The following is a 19,312-nucleotide window of genomic DNA, read 5'->3' as shown; positions in this document are numbered from 1 at the left end:
CCGTCCGGTCCGCCCCTGGCCAGACCCCGGGAGTGCCGCTTTATTGGCACAGACAGAACAAGTAAACAGGAGGCAGGCCTTATACTCTGACATGACTAAGACAACTACACAGTGCACAGAGAAACACAGGGGAGCAGCCACCTACTTCCTACACTGAAGCCACGCTACCTCTTCCGGATTACAGTATATTTTTCCAGCAGCAGCACCAACATTAGTACGCTAAACCAGAGAATTTCTAGATTAAGTTAGGATTACCCCAAGGTCAAGTCAACAGTTGAATTTTGGTATAAAGCCGGTATTCAATAGTTTCATAGCAGTTGTAATCACTTGATAAATAAAGATACCAGCACCACTATTGATTAATTGAAGCCTAAATTTCAGCTGCCGTTTTGCTTACATGTCAGTGACAGTAACCTCAACAAGCTAACTATGTAAGATATAATGACCTCTGGTAAATCCCCAAAGTATTTGCAACTTCACTTGTAGGTACATAGTTCCTCCACCGCATTGGAAACAGATCGGCTGAAAGGGCTGATTAGGCTGCCGTTCCTATAAACATTTGCACCTCCTGGGAAGTGGAAACCCCTGAGTTGCTGCAGTGGAAAAGTGCCATTACTACAAACGCCACCCAGTAGTTTCAGAAGTACCTACCCCGCACCGTTTGTGAACACTATATAAACATAGCACAAAAAGTAAGGACATTTGTGTTTGGTAGATTATTTCTTTGTTGTAACAATGCTTCTTGGCCATACATCTTATACCGTTGTAAAGTCTGTTTATTTCCCTTTTAAATTGTGCCACATTTGTGAGGAATATGCATTTGTGGGATGAGCACCACAGCTGTTTATATGGGTAGCGCCCAAGTCAAGTTTGCCAAAATTCTCTGCCAATGCTAAAAACAGTTTATTCTCATGTTGGTATTCACTCTTGTTATGAGTAGTTTGGTGGATTGGAAGATTGAACTCTCGATCAGTATCAAGGAACAAACAAGACATATTGGCAATTTTACACTTTATTCATTTAATACACCATCCGGATCCTCGAGAGAGGGTGGAAGATCCATACCCACTGTAAACCCAAACAGTTCTACTAACTTATTAACATTATGTATTCAGTACTTAAAACCTGGTATTTAGTTGACCCAACTTCAAATGTATTAGTTTTCTGAGCAAGTGAAGACATTTGAATTGTATTGGAATGTATTTGTTTGAGTAAACATTGCCTGATAACTCATATTTTTATAGTATCTGACGTCATCAACGTCGTTGAGAACACCATTGCAGAGATCTTGTGATAAGAGACAGACAGCAGACTTAGGAGTCGTTTAGTAATCGAGAGGTTGGAAGGTTGCTAGTTCGATTCCCCACTCCTCCTTACCAAGTGTGGTATAAGGTGTGGAAAGGCTACTCATAATGGTTCTGAATTTAAAACTTATGAACCGTTTCATTTTGGAATTTTCCAATTATTCCCAATATTTTCTGGCTGCAAACTGAGAATAACTGATACCATGGTTAAGAAATCAGCATATACGGGCGGCCACTGTACACTCCAGAAACTTAAAGCCATGGGTGTTAGCCTCTGTTGCAAGCATGTCTCTAAAGGTGTCAGAAAGTGAGGTCTACTCACAGTACACACACACACACACACACACACTAGCACATCTCTTAAGGTGTCAGGGACTGAGGTTTACTCACTGCACAGCACTGTGCCCTCTGGTCTCCCTCCTTTGTCGTCGTTCCTCAGTCCTCCAGTGTGGCGTCATGAAGTTTGTCCATCTCCAAATCTCTAATTGCTGCCAGAGGAGACAAGGAACAAGGAGTGAGAACGGAAGACTTATGAGCTTGGAATCATAAGATCTTACTATGTGGAAGTCTTTTTAGAGATAGGTCTTATGTTTATGGTTAAATGGCATGACGTGTGCTTTAAGAGCCTATATAAGCAAAGATTTTGGAATGCGTGAGGTATAGCCCAAGCAAGTAGACAGAAGAGACATAGACAGAAAGTAGGCCTAATTCAATCATTTGTTAGAAATAATTTAAACTTTTCCAGTTTAATGTTTTTTTAAGGTCAATTAAGGAATATCCTAACACTTGCTGGCGTGCAATTGTGCCTTTTACCATTATACTTTTCACTATAATAACTGTAGTATAAGTTGTAATTCATGTAATAACACATTTAGCGTAGTGTATGGATCTAACTGGAGACCTTTACAAATGTTGTTAGCATTTGGCATAACTGAAAATAAAGATGATGGATGAATAATGTTAAATGTAGCCTAAGCCTACACTTGTGTCAATGTAGGTAGAAATTACAACAACCCTTATGGTTATTTGTTGCCTTTCGAATGACAATCTTTTGATTGCTATTGAAGTTTTTAAATTCAAGACAATGATGTGCTGAATAACGACAGATCCCTTAAGTCTCGCAAGAAGTGACTGCTGCTGTTATTGATGTATCTTAATTAAACGTGATGCAGAGTGCAGACACATCTCATGCCCCATGTAGCCTATGTCTGGCCTTGAATATTTCATCCTCCTTCACGTTTTTATTTGAAGGGAGGACTAGAACGTAAGAAAGGACAGAGGGAAGGCAGGACTACCAGGTAAAGGAAATGAAAATTACCCTTAGTGATATCACGGCTCCTCTCTTAAGCATTAAACTAAGTCCTTCCCCATACCTTCTGTCTTTGTCGCTCTGTTTCAGTCATCTAAGTGCAATTTAGTAGGCCTAGCAGGTTTAGCTTTCACAACGAAATGTCGTTGAAGTTTGCTACGTCTTCAGCTTTATGCTTGCTTTTGAAAGAATAAAACAATAAATACGAAACAAGTTTGCATTTTGGTCCACTTTAAAGTTTTCCAATGTATCGATGCTATAAGAAGGTATAACACCAAATGAACAAAGCAGGCCGTCAAAAAAAAGACTAAAACACGCGTTTGCATCGTGCTGTGGGTAGCCCTAAGTAAAGCAAGAGTGAATTAAATTAACTGTAATGACTATCATGTGTGATCGTGTGGGTGGCGCGCTTTCCATCGGGACAAAGATGCGCGTTGTCAGTGTTGCTATGGGAACTTCCTCTGAGAGTAGCACTGAAGATTTGTACAGGCACTCGAAGGAGTAAACAACCTCTGACAAGTCAGGTGACAGTCTCACTGACCTTGCCTTTTGGTTCATTTTGGACCATGGGCCTAGTTTATGCATGTCAATCGTGTTTTATTGTAGGTAGTCATCGATAACTTTTACTGTCCAGCTTGACAGTCCCGTGTTTTGTTGTAAACATACGTTTTATTTGCCGAGTATTGACTAGGTCTGCTTTATCTGTCTTTTTGAAAGTGTCATTCACCTGCTAACGACCGGATTGCGTTCAGTTCAGCGCTCTTCGCTCCGCCAGATGGGAACGCCTCGCGCGCACATATGGCACATCGTTACACGATCGTATGACATCACTGCGCATGCTCCAATGACCCTAACGTGAACACTATCTCCAGCTTGAAGACATCTGACCAGGTAAGACCTATTTCCTTCATGCCGACGTGCAGAGAAACATATCGTGATTGAAGCGCAGATAGACACATGCAAATGCACAGACTGTCATTTGAAAGATACTTTTTTGTCGTGTTTGTAGGCATTTTCAAGTGGTACAGCTTTACCAGCCACTGAAGTAGGCAGTCAACCAGCTTGCTAGCCTGCTAACGTTCCAAATCTGTCACTGTCTTAAGCTATTCGCCGAGACGAGTCTCTTGTCGCGTATCTTGACAGCCTCTGATAATTCGTGTGACGATTGAATGAGAAAGCGATCGAGCATCATTCGGTTTTCAGTGACAACCTCGATTATCAGGTGTGAGCTAGTCAACTCAACCCCATTCATTGCTGGTGTAGCGAAGCTCTCGCACCCATATAGACAGTCCCAGCCCACTCTTTGGTCGCTGTCACGTCAGTGGTGTGATTGCCTAATGTTACAGGTAACAAGCAAGCTGTATAGTTGTGTTAGTTAAAACGTGTCAAGCTAACGCTATATGTCGTCCCATAGCAGCTAGCAAACATTACAAGATTGGACACAACTGACTTATCCTAGTAAGCTAGCTAATACTAATGCATCGTATTTATATGTCAGTAAAACCAGTGCTCATCTTTTGTACGCACCTTACGTTAATTAGCCACAAGCAAAGCTAGCTCACTTGTTACACTATTGGTGTCAGCTAATGTCTCTGGCTAAGTAGAGTCAAACCATCCTTCAATATATCTTGCGGGACATCAGCGAGGCAATGTTTTATTAACTTGTTTTTTGTATAGTATTGCAATACGTTAAGTTCAGTGTCAGAGCCACCTTTAACTTTGCAAAGTGTATGCACGCTATTGAATGAATCGGGCGGGAACTTGCTTGTTTGGAAAACGAGAGTAGCAAGGGAGTCTTTGACAGGCAAACCACCGCCCCCTCGGTAAGAGGCTTAGGGCTGTGCTAAACCTGGGGTCTTCTCATTTGCCCCGAGAGAAAGTAGTCTGGGTAAATTGTCATCTGTCTACAAGAGATTAGATGCAGGATAATACATGTGTACTTTACATGTCACGACAAATGAGATGAGAGGTCCTCCCTTTCATTTCCTGTGTATGGGTCTGTTTGTGTGCATGTGCATGTACTTGTCGAAGTTTGTGTATTTGATAGGATTGCAGATAGAATAAAGCATCAAACGATAACTTGAGCCAAAACTATCCTTCTATAAGGTTAGTGCTTGGATCGAAAAATGGTTTATGGTCTTTGTTGAAGTCTGAGAGATTATGAGGGGAAACATGGTGAAAAACAGAGGCAGAGAGAGGGGAATGGAGGGAGTCAGGGAAAGTGGGGTATGAGAGCGAAAGAGAGAATTTCCTGTCAGTAAAAAATCTAATTAGTATAATTGCCTAATGCTGTTTTACTGTAGCCAGCTTGTCACAAGCATTTGCTGTGCTGATACACACAGCGAAACACACACAAACAAACAAACACAGACATGCAAACACTCTCAAACACACGGACACACAAACACTCTCACACACACACAAACACTCTCACACACACACAGACACACAAACACTCTTCACGCACACACACACACACTGACATACAAACAGTTTCACATGGCACAGACATACAAACTCTCTCACACGCACACAGACATACAAACATTCTCACACTCACACAGACACTGATATACAAACACTCTCACACGCACACAGTCACACAAACACTCTCACACATACACAGACACACAAACACTCTCACACGCACACATACATACAAACACTCTCACACACACGAACACTCTCACACACACACACACACACTGACATACAAACAGTTTCACATGGCACAGACATACAAACTCTCTCACACGCACACAGACATACAAACATTCTCACACTCACACAGACACTGATATACAAACACTCTCACACGCACACAGTCACACAAACACTCTCACACATACACAGACACACAAACACTCTCACACGCACACATACATACAAACAATCTCACACACACGAACACTCTCACACACACAGACATACAAACACTCTTGCACGCACACAGACATACAAACACTCTCACACGCACACAGACATACAAACACTCTCACACACACAGACATAGAAACACTCTTGCACGCACACAGACATACAAACACTCTCACACGCACACAGACATACAAACACTCTCACACGCACACAGACATACAAACACTCTCACAAGCACACAGACATACAAACACTGTGTTGCGTGCCTTCACCCTCACAGGGTCCCTTACAATAGACCAGTGGTTCCCAAACTTTTCATGGCAGGTTCTCCTTTGACAATGAGGGAAAAACACAACAGTGTAAAGATTGAGACACTCATATAGCTTATTACCTAACCTGTTATAATAAAAATAATAAAAATAGATGGCCTTCAGCTGTTGCACAGCTTTCATTTACACAATTTCTACATTTAAACAGTTAAATATTTACATTTGATTTAATCAATCAGTTAAACCTAAATATTTTATCAGTAAAATATTTTTTCATTTTATTTGATCAGAGGTTTTGTTTAAAATAGTTTAAATCTGGCAGGATCAAACAGGTTACGTTTTTGTGTATCTTTCCATTCTTTTGGGATGATTAGGCTAGCATCCCTTCTAACATAGCCTACAGGCTAAACGGTAGGCTCTGACCGTATTCTATGAGTAAAAAGTAGTTTATAAACTCATCACCAGATAGATTAGTTACAGGCTGCTGTTCGGTAAGACATCTGGTTATTTGAATCCCTGCAGTATGTCTGACCTTTTTGTCCTCATGACCCTGCTTTCTCCAGGGATGCTATGGGCGGCTAGCTGTCCCTCCTCTCTCTCCTCCTTCGCCTGTCGAGTGGCTGCAATCTCTGCAAAGTTTCAGCCCCATATCTGTCAGCCCTGGTGACAAGAGCCTCTAGCCATGGCAGAGGAGGACTATGGCCGTTACGTGGACTGGACCCAGATGGGTGAGGGGTCAGCAGCAGCCAGCGCCAGTCCAATGAAGGGAGACGGTAAGGTGGACCCACGGGAGCTGAAGTCACAGGCACGCTCAGGGGTCTGGGCCAGGAGCCACAAGCAGCGGGCGCTGGTCTACCAGCAGCTGGTCCGTGCCATACCCTGCCGCACGGTCACGCCCGACGCCCTGGTCTACCGCGACCTGATGGGGGACGGAGGGGGGAAGCGCCAGGCCTCCTCGCTCCCTCTCCCAGACTTTGTGGACGACACAACGGTGCCGTCCTACTGCCTCAAGGCGGAGGCGGTGGGAGCGGCGCATGCGGTCATCTCCTGCGTGGCGTCGCAGTTTCCAGACATCTCCTTCTGCCCGGCACTGCCCGCCGTGGTGGCACTCCTGCTGCACTTCAGCCCCGACGAGGCGCGCTGCTTCGAGTCCGTCAGTCGCATGCTGGCCTGCAACGAGCCGGGACGCCGCCTCATGGACCAGACCTTCCTGGCCTACGAGTCGTCCTGCATGACCTTCGGGGACCTGGCGCACAAATACTGCCCGGGAGCACACAAGCTGGTGGTGGCCACGGCAACTGACGTCCTGGAGGTGTACTCAGACTGGCAGCGCTGGGTGCTGGGCGATCTTCCCTTCGCCCATGCGGCACGTGTGGTCGACGTGTACCTGGTGGAGGGCTACAAGGTGCTGTACCGTGTGGCGCTGGCCCTGCTGAAGTTCTACCGCAAGCAGAAGGCGGCGTCTGCGGCCTCTGGGAAGCAGCCCCCGGCTCAGCAGGAGTCCTCCGTCATCCGGGCTGACATCCAGACCTTCGTCAAGGGCATCGGCTCCAGCGTCACCCCTGACAAGTTACTGGAGAAGGCTTTCTCCATCCGCCTGTTCAGCCGCAAGGAAATCACGCTGCTGCAGCTGACCAATGAGAAGTCCCTGCAGCAGAAGGGCATCACGGTCAAACAGAAACGGTACTTGGAGGCATAACAAATCAGCTTTGTACTATATATGTTGCATTGATGGCAACAAAATTATGATAATAATGCAGGTTTAATATATAGTGAAGTTAAGAAATTCTTTTGAAATTCTTAAAATGCAGCCGATTAATTAATATATCCATTATTTGAGACATGTTGCTGAGTTGAATACTTTGACTGTTTTATTATGTAATTTCACTGTTATATGTCTGTAAGTGGTGTACATTTTTGCTTGCATTCTTTTCTCCTTCCTCTTTCTTGTATGGTGTATTTTTGGGTTGTTGGTAAAATTGCACACCATTTTTGGCACTTCATAACTCCTTTTTCAACTTGTAGTTTAGTGTATCTGTGTGTGTGTGTGTGTGTGTTTGTCTGTGTGTTTATCACTTTGAGCAGTGAAACGTGTCAGGTTGCATCTGTTTCTTTTCACAGCTGTTTGGTGTTTCTCATTATTTCTTCATCACTTTATTTCCCACCCCTCCTGTTTTCCATCCTCCATCCTGCACTCGTCTGTCTGCTCCTGCATCCTGTTCTCTCAGGAATAGGTACTGTTCTTCCTCAGACTAGAGTACTGAGTACTTACACATGATAGCTGCTCTTCCTCAGACTAGCGTACTGTTCTAGCATACTGGGTAGTTAAACATGATGGCTGTTCTTCCTCAGACAAGAGTACTGAGTACTTACACATGATAGCTGCTCTTCCTCAGACTAGCGTACTGGGTAGTTAAACATGATAGCTGCTCTTCCTCAGACTAGTATACTGAGTACTAACACATGATAGCTGCTCTTCCACAGACTAGCGTACTGTTCTAGTGTACTGGGTAGTTAAACATGATAGCTGCTGTTCTAAGATGATGTACCCACACCTTTTATGTCATATAAGTGCCAGACATGTCTCACGTTTAACTATGTTGCTCTGCTCTTTTAATTTCTGCCATCTTTTTCGTCCTTAAACTCCCCCCACCCCCTTTCTCTCTCTCTTATGCTCCCGCCGCCTTTTTCTCTCAGGCGTAATGTGCAACTAGCAGTGAATGCGGACAACTTCTCCTCCGAGATTGTCAGTGCCAAGGAGATAAGGGATGTCTGGTCCTGGATCCCTGAGCGCTTTGCTCTGTGCCAGCCAGAACTGCTGTTCACCACGTCAACGCATGGATGCAGCCTCAACAGGTCCATACACAATACACCTCTTGCACTACACATAGACAGACACAATACACCTCTTACACTACACATAGACAGACACAATACACCTCTTACACTACACATAGACAGACACAATACACCTCTTACACTACACAGAGACAATACACCTCTTACACTACACGTAAGCAGACACAAAACAGCTATTACACTACACATAGACAGACACAATACACCTCTTACACTACACATAGACAGACACAATACACCTCTTACACTACACAGAGACAATACACCTCTTACACTACACGTAAGCAGACACAAAACAGCTATTACACTACACATAGACAGACACAATACACCTCTTACACTACACAGACACAATACACCTCTTACACTACACAGAGACAATACACCTCTTACACTACACGTAAGCAGACACAAAACAGCTATTACACTACACATAGACAGACACAATACACCTCTTACACTACACAGACACAATACACCTCTTACACTACACATAGACAATACACCTCTTGCACTACACATAGACAGACACAATACAGCTATTACACTACACATAGACAGACACAATACACCTCTTACACTACACAGACACAATACACCTCTTACACTACACATAGACAGACACATCAAATCAAACACAGAAGGGACACAGATTTTCCAGAGATAAATAAACAGATAAATGTTTCAGTGAGTGATAGGCGAGATCAAAGAGGTATGTCTAAAGTGCATGTTTAAAGGTTTCCACCGTTTAAGGTATTCTGGCAGAGTATTCCAAAGGCTGGGGGCATAGAAACTAAAAGCTACTTCTCCATGTCTCTTTGTCCTGGCTTTTGGTACTGTTAGGAGTTAAGTGCCAGAGGACCTCAGGGATCTACTGGGTGTGTACCTTAAGAGCATGTCTGTTATATATTCAGGTGCATGACTATGGAGTGATTTATAGACTAGCAAGAGAATCTTGAAATCTATTCTGAAATGAACAGGTTACAAGTGCAGTGATCTTGATACTGGTGTGATGTGCGCTCTCAATCTTGTTTTAGTGAGGACTCTCGCTGCTGCATTCTGTATTGTTTGTTGTTGACCAATGGCTTTTTTGGTAGACCAGACAAAGGGAGTAGTCTAGCCTGCTCGTGATAAACGTGTGCAGCATCAGTCTTTCGGTGTCAGCCTGAGAGAAACGGTTGCACCTAAGCAGGGCCGTTATTGAGTTGCAGAGCTTCACTTGCATACCAGACATGACTGGGTGAATTGGGATTTGATTTAGGTTGGGTTGGCCTGTTTAAATGAGTTTACAGTGAGGTCACTCTTAACACACTACTCTGCTGCTTCCTGAGAGCTAATGCTGTGTACGTGTTGGTAAACAGGCCCATTTTATAGATAATATTCAGTGTACTTCAGCTTGCTCAGTTGACCCATCTGCCAAAGTTCATCATGTAAAACAGTCCCCCACCTGCACAGACACACACCCACACACACACACACACACACACATTGTGCTGTAAAATTAGGACATTTTTAAAAAGGTGTGCCCCTGTTGTCCTTCCCTCCTAACCCAGACTGGCAGACAGACTGTTAAATCAATATCTCTCAATATTTCAGAGTGGCCTGATGTTCTTGTGTGAGTCTCCAGTTCATGATATCCTACTCCTCAATCTCTTCGTTCTCCCTTGGAATCAGTAGTATTTTTCATAACCACTAATCTTAATGCACATTAGAAGAATGAGTTGATTTATTCATTGAACAACATACTAGAGCCGATCGATTTAATACTCAGACATTGTTCGAACAATGTGTAATTTCTATTAATCTACGATTAATCCATCTAACATGATAAAACATTGAAAACAGGTAACTGCTCTAACATTTATTTATTTAATAAAGGACCCATTTAAACGATAATAATTGGTCAGTATGACATATTAGGTGTGAGGTTATAACTATCAAACAACATCAAAAACAACAACAGGCCTACCTGTACTTTTGTCTAGAAACAAGAGCAGAACCATTGATCAGAACACTTTTCTATCACTATGCTAAATGTGTAAATCTCCCACAGAAACCACTTCTCTCCGCTGCCTGAAACGCCTTGCTAGACTTCCAGTCCTTTTCCTTTGTTACAAGATGACGTATTCCCGTAACACAATCCTTATTGGCCGTCTAGCAGAGAGAGGGTGAACCGAGATGTACAGTACGAGAAAATGATGTGTTTTTGGAACACTGAAGCATGTAAATCTATTCTAGCAGAGCCCAAAAATATAATTATGAACATTGATAATAATAGGTACCCTTCAAGCTTAGTCAATGTTACTGAGAACAAAAGCACATAAACTCTGGGTAATCCTCAAAGAGATTAACAGTTATTAAATGATCACACTAGGCCAAGATTCGTATGTGTTTATATTCGCACACACTTGTGCATGCGTGCGTGCGTGCGCGCGTGTGTGTGTGCGTATGTGCCCATGCACAGGCGTGTGTGTGCTTCTGTGGGTGTGTTTGAGTAACACAAGTGTTGGTGTGATCTTTGTGTGCAGGTTCTACTCCCACACTGAGGGCCACGAGCCCACCCTTCTCCTGCTGCGCACCACAGAAGGAGAGGTGAGCTCATTCTGCACCTCAGAACCAGTTCTCTGAGCTGGGCCACACTCAGGAGTCACTGGCACACTCACACTCAGGAATCACTGACACACTTACACTTACACACTCACACACTCACACTCTGGAGTCACTGACACACTCACACTCAGGAGTCACTGACACTCACACTCAGGAATCACTGACACACTTACAAACTGCCCTTATGTTATGTGCGATGAAACACAGGAAAGTGCCAGTCATTTAGTTTGTAGGACATTTTGCACTTTAAGTGTGTTTCTTGAGCTTAACTAAATATGACTGAACTGTGATTAGACACATCAATGTTGGTATTAATATTGACAAAATTACCATTTTTCATTAACAAAAACATCTGCAGGTCATGGCTTGAGAATGCCTTCTACTGTTTCAAATCACCCTGAACCTTGCACAGCCTATGCTGATGTAGAGTCAACTGTTTGGGACCTTGGGACTTGAGACTTTACGATGTTCATAAAACTCAGCCCCTCCACGCTAGCCCTCTCAGCTCCTTGTCTGCTTCTTAGCATTTTTCAATGGGTGGGTGAAGTTAGGCTCAGAGCTGGGGGTGAAGTTACACTTTAAATAGTCTAAATGCTAAGGTTGTGAATTCCGTACAAAGATGATAGAATCTAATGAGCACGCCTTGAATAATGGAACGGAAGACATAGTCAGGAGTCTGGAGTGTGGAGATACCATTGAAGCATGTAAATCTATTCTAGCAGACCCCAAAAACATAATTATGAACATTGATAATAAGTCACCCCTTCGAGCTTAGTCAATGTTACTGAGAACAAAAGCACATAAACTCTTGGTAATCTTCAAAGAGATTAACAGTTATTAAATGATAACTAGGCCAGATGCCATCTACATGTGTTGCTGAGAATGGCCTACCTGACAATAAGAAGGTGTTAACATTTATACCATTCAGTCAGGTGGGAGAATACAGAGGAGCGGTGATGAGACATTATAGTGTGCGGTGATGAGACGTTATAGTGTGCGGTGATTAGGCGTTATAAGTTATAAGTGGTTTTAAGATTATGGCGGGAAGGGGAGACAATGGGGGATTTCACCTATTGGGGAGCCGGTCCTCTGAGGGGGTGTGAGGACGGAGGACTAAAGGTGAAGGAGAGGGGTTGTTCAGAGCGTGAAGGAGGCTGTCTGGGGGGAAGGAGAACCTGAATCCTTACAAAAACCTTTGAATGCTAATCATCCTGGCCTCAGCTATTTGCTTTACAGAGATAGAGAAAATAATGTATAAACTTAGGAAAACGGCAATATTCAGTTCCATCATTAAGGGTTCTATGCAATATGTCAAAATCATTATTCATTAGTGAACATTTGTAATGATATCTATTCAATGCTAGAGTCAGTACTAGGTCTTGTAGTCTCACTAGCTGGGTATACATCCAACCCATTCACATATCCAAAGCGTATTCGTGATCGTCAAGTCTCAAAATCAAAAGTCACTGCACGTTTCCATCCGCTGTTATGGGAATTCCAACTGGACACTCTCAAGGGAGGAGTTTTGAACAGCTGTGGGATGAAAATGTATAGTTGTCAGGGCAACATTTCAAGGAAACACCTTGTAAAATAGCAACAAATTCGATTTGATGCGATGGGATAGACCCGTTTCCATCAACTTAAGTTGCAATGTTAATCTACCTCCTTCCAGCGTATACATTTTTGATTCAAATGTAAGAAACCTTATGCTAATTTTAAGCATTTCAATTCCGGATTTCCTTTTCGATGGTCAACATTCGCATCAAAAAGTTGGATGGAAATCCATCTAATGCCGAGTCTCCCTGTTGATCTTGCTCCCTCACTGTGCTCCTGAGCACCCCCCCTCTGGCGTCGTCTCTCTGCTGGCATCCTGTTTTTGTGTGTATCCTCGCCTCTGTCTAGTCTGAGTGTCTCTCTTTCTTTGAAAGCAGTCCTGTTTTGGCTCTGTCCTACATACCAGTCCACCCAAAAGGGATTGAGCTTAATTCAGTTATGGCTCGTTGTCATGGAGGCCTGGGATGGAGTAATTACATGCTGACCTATGGCTTTGAAAGGTCTGTCTCCGTGGTAATGTCAGATTTCTGTCTCGTTGTCTCCTGCATAGATATGACTTGACTGACCTGTGAGAGTCATAACATCTGGTGTTTGCAGCTAGACGAGCATTGCTGAAGTTGTGATGGGTTTTTCATGGCTAACTTGGTTTTGTTCACCTGCATAGGAGAAAGCCCTGGTAATTCCAGTTAAGGAGATTCTTTCGCTGAAGGAATGACTTGACAGTCTGGCCACTGGTTCTTTTTTTGCAGGTGTGTGGAGCCTTTCTGTCCACTGATTGGGAGGAGCGTAAGAGAGGAGGGAATAAGCTCAGTTTCTTCGGTACAGGAGAGTGTTTTGTCTTCAGGGTGAGTACAAGCCCAGTTCAAATGGTCATGTTTTGCATTTTTTCATGCTCATCTCATGTTTTCACCTTTAAGCAACATTAATTACATATGTCGGTCAGATGATGCTGATTATGTGCTGAACTTAAATGAGAATTAATTGATGGTGTATATGGGCAGCAGGTGGCGCAATTTCTCAAGTATTTTAATGCTAGAATTTGGAGCTTATTGAAGTTTTCTAAATTCGTCATTAGAAATAATAGATATAGGTTTTCATAATTATGACATAACCTGTAAAATATGTTTTTAGACATATTTATATATTTTAAAAGTGTATTCTGTCGGATGATTGCTTTGTATAATATTCTTGAAATCAAATTGACAAGATGTACAGGTCTATGTTTATGTGTTTTAAGTGTGTGTGTGTGTGTTTGTGTGTGTGTGTGTGTGTGAGAAAGAGAGTACAAATGTACATCTATGTAGGTCATGAAGATATTTGTGTCTGGTGTGAGACAGGAAACTTCTGGTGCAATTGGATACTCTGTGTTCTTATTTACCTGAGCAACTGCTTAGCTGACACCTTATCCTTGACATGCAAAAATATACGTACACACACACACACTCACACACACACACACACACACACACACACACACACACACAGCTATTTACAGGAGAGAGGGGATGTAACAATACCTGTAAGCTGTAAGCCTTCGATGGCTGCTCTGTGTGTGTGTGTGTGTGTGTGTAGTGTGAGTTTTTATATATTTGTGTGTGTGTGTGTGTAGATGAAGCCAGAGATGGAGCGCTATGAGTGGGTAGTGATCAAACACCCAGAGCTGGCAAACGCCGGGCAGAGTTTGGACCAGAGTTTGGATCTGTTAGACGAGGATGCGCCCAACACTGATGCCAACTCCAACGCTGATGGCCACACAAACACCCTCCCTGTGGTGCCCACTGGCCCCAACCCCTCGGAGCGCCTCTCCCCGTTCCTCTCCGCCCGCCACTTTCATCTCAACTCCAGGAACACCTCCATGTTCATGGCCGGGAACTTTGACTCCATCATCATCGGTAAGTGTGAGCTAAAAAGCTCTTTTAAAGCCTTCTCAAAGCCAGGAAAGGATACTGTTACGTTGAATTTGCCTTTGGTGAATAAATGTGTTTTTTAACTGATGACGTTTTTGAAGGTCTTGGAACCTATGGAACCTAAAGGCGATGGGACACGGAGCAACCTTTGGAGACATGTTGCTGGCCCATCACATGACCAGTTCCTAGTGTTCTGATTCGATGATCACGACAATCACTAACGATTATAGCTCTCCAGTTTCGGATTTGTTGCCTAATGTCAGTGGGGAAGTGTCTTGTCATTGCCTGGCATCATTGCTTAAGACGTTGCCCTCTGTATAATCACTGTCAGTGTTGTAGCTCCTAGTAAGCAGATCCATAAAGTGATGCTGATCTCCCCCAACAGGTGGAGGTGAGGGCAATGCGCTCTACATCGATGCTGAGCTGAACCACGGTCGGTCCGGCCGCTGCACCACCTTCGATAACCCCCCACTCTGCACTGAGAGCTTCCAGGTGTCAGTGCTGGAGGTGTGGGGCTTTCAGGACACCATGGCCGGCTGAACACACACACACACACACACACACACACACACACTCACACACATGCGTGCATGCAGAGGAGACTCTGAATATGTGGTTGTGTTGATTGTTTTGGTTTGTCAGGCCTCTGAAAGTGTTAGCATTGTAGTTGTTGCTACCAACCCAATCCGTCCAACATTAACAAAGTCTATATCAGTGTTTCTTGCTTTTTATTTATTTTAGAAAAGAAGCAACATAATCATATAATTTACTTCGTTATCATTGGTGTATTTTCTTATGATTTTCTATTATGTTGTCACATATGACACACTGGCCTTACTGTTCTTGGAAAGAGCTCCTACCATTTGTTTAGCCAGGTAACTAATTCCATAAGAGTTTCGAGTCTTTGATTTGACAACTCTTTGACTGACTTGAATGGGTCAACGCCACCATCTGCATTGCCCTTCCCTGTAAGAGAGTAAGGCAAGTGTGTAATGCTGTGTTGGCATGGCAGAAAGAACGGTACAGGGCTTTGTGATCATATATTTTCATCATTATCACTTTATGGAATCCGTCCTGCTCAGTATCGTTCATATTGTGATGTAAATATCAACTTCCCCTGATCCCCCCCAAAAAGTGTCATGTGGCATTGGCTTCTGTTGAAAAGAATATGCACCGTTCTCAGTTCACCTCTGTTTGAGAATGTTAATCTAATAAGCTTCACTTTTTCTGCCAGCTATTGACTAATGGGCCAGAGCTGTCCTCTGAATTGGAAATGGGAAGGTGGACACTGAAATGTTTCTTCTTTTTTCAACATGTTCTTCCCTAATGTTGTGGTTGTTGCTATCAAATGATCCAGCATAACATCAGGTCACTTTACCCTGTTCTGAGATTTTAAGCTCACACCGTCCAATGTGTGGTGATCACACTTATCAGGTTCCAGTTTAAAAACAGTTAAAATGCTGTACAGTGCCACAGTCATGACATGACTGAAAGTATCATTTAAAGCTCTCTTTAAGATACTTCTTAAGTCTTTCAGATTCGATGAGCTTAACACTACATACATTCAGGCGTATTAGTCCCCTTGTTTATAGTAGTCTTAAACATAATATTGCCATGTAGATTTGTTCAAATGTATTATTTTCGTATTTTGTTTTTTACTGTCTTGTGGTGCACCTGAGTTCTTGGTAGTGAAGACGTCAACTGTGAAGGTAAAGCGCGTTGGCAGGTGTATGGCGTTAGGTTTGTGGGAGAGAATGAGTGTTCTCTGCTTATTCCAGAGTTTGCTCCATCCAGCTTCTCTCTTCTGTGCATATCAGTCTGCCATTGTTGTGACTCGGCACCAAAGGCCATTGTGTTTCTATGCTTGCTTTTCCAGCTGTGCCTGGGTGCTATAAGTTCTCTGTACATAGTGTCTTGTTAGCCTAATGAAGCGCTTCTGTGTGTAGCAGGTGGGTCATTTGTGAGCGTGTTGATGGTATGTATGTGTATGTGTATGTCTGTGTGTCTGTTTATTCATATGAGCCCTCTCGGCTGCACTGAAACAGACTGAGATCTTTGACAAAGAGTGGTGCTGTGAATCAGACCAACACAAAACTCTCAGCCCCCCCTGTGTGGTTCTAACCTGTGCATCTTGGGTGTTAGATGGATTTTTATTTTTGAGGTGCAGCAGAGACCTCTGCTGCTGTTCTGCCCTCTCCATTGTGGAAGCCGTCCTGTGAAATAATGCAGCTCTCGGAGAAGCTCTTCACTCTCTTCATCGTGTAATGTGTTGGATTCTAATGTGTGAGCTCAAATCTGTGTGTGTGTGTTGCATAAGAATGACTGTAAAATGGTCTGCCATATGCACTATGTATTGGTGTGTGTATGTGTGTGTGTTCGTATGGGTGTGATGTGTTCTCCTGTGAAGTGTTAAGAATATTATGTTATAATACTCAGCTGTCATGTCAAATATGCAGTAAAACATTTGATCAAAGAATAATCTGTTCACTTGTTTTTTTAAATATACAAATTGTTCTCTCTGATGGTTATTTATATCTGTCTTACGAAACATAATTTAACATCATACAAATGTAATCAGTCACACCGAGCGCTACAAATTCCTTAAAAGTAAGATGCCTCCTCAGCATCGTGTCCTTCACTTCGTGACATCACTTGCCACACCCACTTCGCAGCCTACGTAAACATCCGAATGTGGAGTAAACTGAGGGCGTAAAATCCATAGACTAGACATAGTCTATTAATTAATAGTCTATTCATGTCTATGTTAAAATCCTCTTACGAGAGACTGGTAACATGGGTTGTTGAAGCCTTCCACTTCTCTTATCTGCGTATTATTCGCGCGATAACCTGCCTCTCGGCTGTGCCTTTTGCTTATATTGCTATCCCGCAAACACTCGTGGATGCCTGCATGCCTATGCAGCATGATCCCTCCCCTCCCAGAGGATATCCTCTTTACGTTGAACCGGTTTGTGGCCACGACAATTTAAATCGTGGTAGTCACTCCGTCCTCCTCACTCTCTGCAAATCATGTTATTTAGAATTCTCATTACATTTATTTATTCATTTTGACTTTTAATGAGGGTAAGACAAAAAAGACTTCGTGGGCCTCGTGTCTATCCTACTTTGAGCTTGTGTGTACATGGTTTATAGAATTAAGATGAGAAACATGCTGTGACAACTCACTGGTGTGTCAACGTTTATCTCTCCACTAATCATCCATCCTTCCAGCCTATTTGGGTGAGAGTGTGAGGGCTGTGAAATTGCTCGATATCCAGACTCATGCGCTAAGATGCTTAAGTGTTTAACCCTGTGTGTCGCGGGCAAGATTAGGATGGGATCAGGAATGGTTTCTCAATGGTTATAGGACAGCCTTAGGTCTACACAGGAAAGATAATTGACAGCCCACACGGAAAGAAACTATAGCGTAACATTCCTTGAAATACTTACCAATCAGTGAATCTGACTAATGAATCAGCCTACCTCTTTAAAGTATGTATATCTCTTAAATAGTTAAAATGAACTGTCTGCGTTGATCATTAGGCTTCTTCACAAAAAATGCATCGCCTAGAAAAAAAACTTAAAACAATGGCTAAATAACCCCTGGATTTAGTCAGGACAGAGCCGGCATCATATTGCATAACAGCTTTCACGTTCATTCACTGACTTGGGGGGGGAGGGGGCGTTTGTTTTCTTCCAATGACCTTCACGTGTGCTCACTATGCATATGGTAAAGCCTCTGTTAAAGGAATAGCTTGGGTCCACCTGTGAGGAAGATATTTACAACTGAGTGAGGGGACATGTGATGCAGATGCAGGAGGTGCAGTGAGAAGTGATAACATAACCTCTCTGCTAAACTAGAGGTTGGGGGATGCGGTCCCTGTGACACCCACGCAGTCACGCATCTCTCTACTCTTGCTTAAAGCGGTACAGCGGGAATTTCCTCGCCCTCCCCCATTGCGTGAACCTCTTGCACGCGCTTCTCACCAGCTTCATGTAGCATCTGACTGTGGACGAATGCATTCAATCGTCGTAGCGCGATCAAACAACCGATGTGCATTCAAGTCATATGGTTTTTTTTTGTATGTATTTTTGACGTGAAAACAATTAATTAACATGCATGTCATAGGCCATTTCTATCAATTTGCATCCCGAAAAAAACGCCCCCTTGTGTAAATAATGTATGTTAAAATAATAATTTAAAAAACATACATTTTGGCGGCATGTATTAAGCAGGGAACTGTAACTTGCATAAAGATAGGTAGTGTAATCCTAGGTTCATATTGCGTGTGTCCACACCCTCACAGTCATCATATCATTTTATTCTAGCAAGGAATTGCATTAATATCAAAGGGAAATCCTGCAGTGGAGTACACCAAAATATGTATGGTTGGGGGATGACCTTCAACATGTAATTCATATGAAGGCAGTACAGTTAATATAAAATGTACCCATGATGCCGTCATTATCCAAGGAGTTACTTTATACATTGATTATGGTTACAACTGCTAAAAATGTACGATTGCTTTACCTCGATTACTTTTGCACACCCCCACTTACTACCGATTGGTCAAGTCCCTCTGTCTTGTCAGGTGATACTTTCCACATCGCCATTTTGCATTTTGA

General features: G+C 43.0%; 1 protein-coding gene across 1 annotated transcript; it reads left to right on the top strand.

The window, feature by feature from the left end:
* Positions 1-3,452: 3,452 nt before the first annotated feature.
* Positions 3,453-17,141, top strand: tbc1d24 (TBC1 domain family, member 24). Its single transcript, XM_080835739.1, has 7 exons — positions 3,453-3,504; positions 6,323-7,442; positions 8,457-8,615; positions 11,147-11,210; positions 13,532-13,627; positions 14,392-14,674; positions 15,075-17,141. Exons 2-7 carry the CDS (start codon positions 6,442-6,444, stop codon positions 15,227-15,229), a joined length of 1,758 nt encoding a protein of 585 aa, XP_080691865.1. The 5' UTR covers positions 3,453-3,504; positions 6,323-6,441; the 3' UTR covers positions 15,230-17,141.
* The last annotated feature ends 2,171 nt before the right edge of the window (positions 17,142-19,312 follow it).

Source organism: Sprattus sprattus, assembly GCF_963457725.1.
Source record: "Sprattus sprattus genome assembly, chromosome: 3".
NCBI lineage: Eukaryota > Metazoa > Chordata > Actinopteri > Clupeiformes > Clupeidae > Sprattus > Sprattus sprattus.
This window is presented reverse-complemented; position numbering and strand designations above follow the sequence as displayed.

What these genes read in the sequence shown, in the direction of transcription:
- tbc1d24 (XM_080835739.1), top strand. Translation starts at nt 6,442, where the DNA reads ATGGCAGAGGAGGACTATGGCCGTTACGTGGACTGGACCCAGATGGGT. An exon ending in ATCACGGTCAAACAGAAACG is followed by an intron (nt 7,443 to 8,456) that starts GTACTTGGAGGC and finishes TTTTTCTCTCAG; the next exon opens with GCGTAATGTGCAACTAGCAG. An exon ending in TGCGCACCACAGAAGGAGAG is followed by an intron (nt 11,211 to 13,531) that starts GTGAGCTCATTC and finishes CTTTTTTTGCAG; the next exon opens with GTGTGTGGAGCCTTTCTGTC.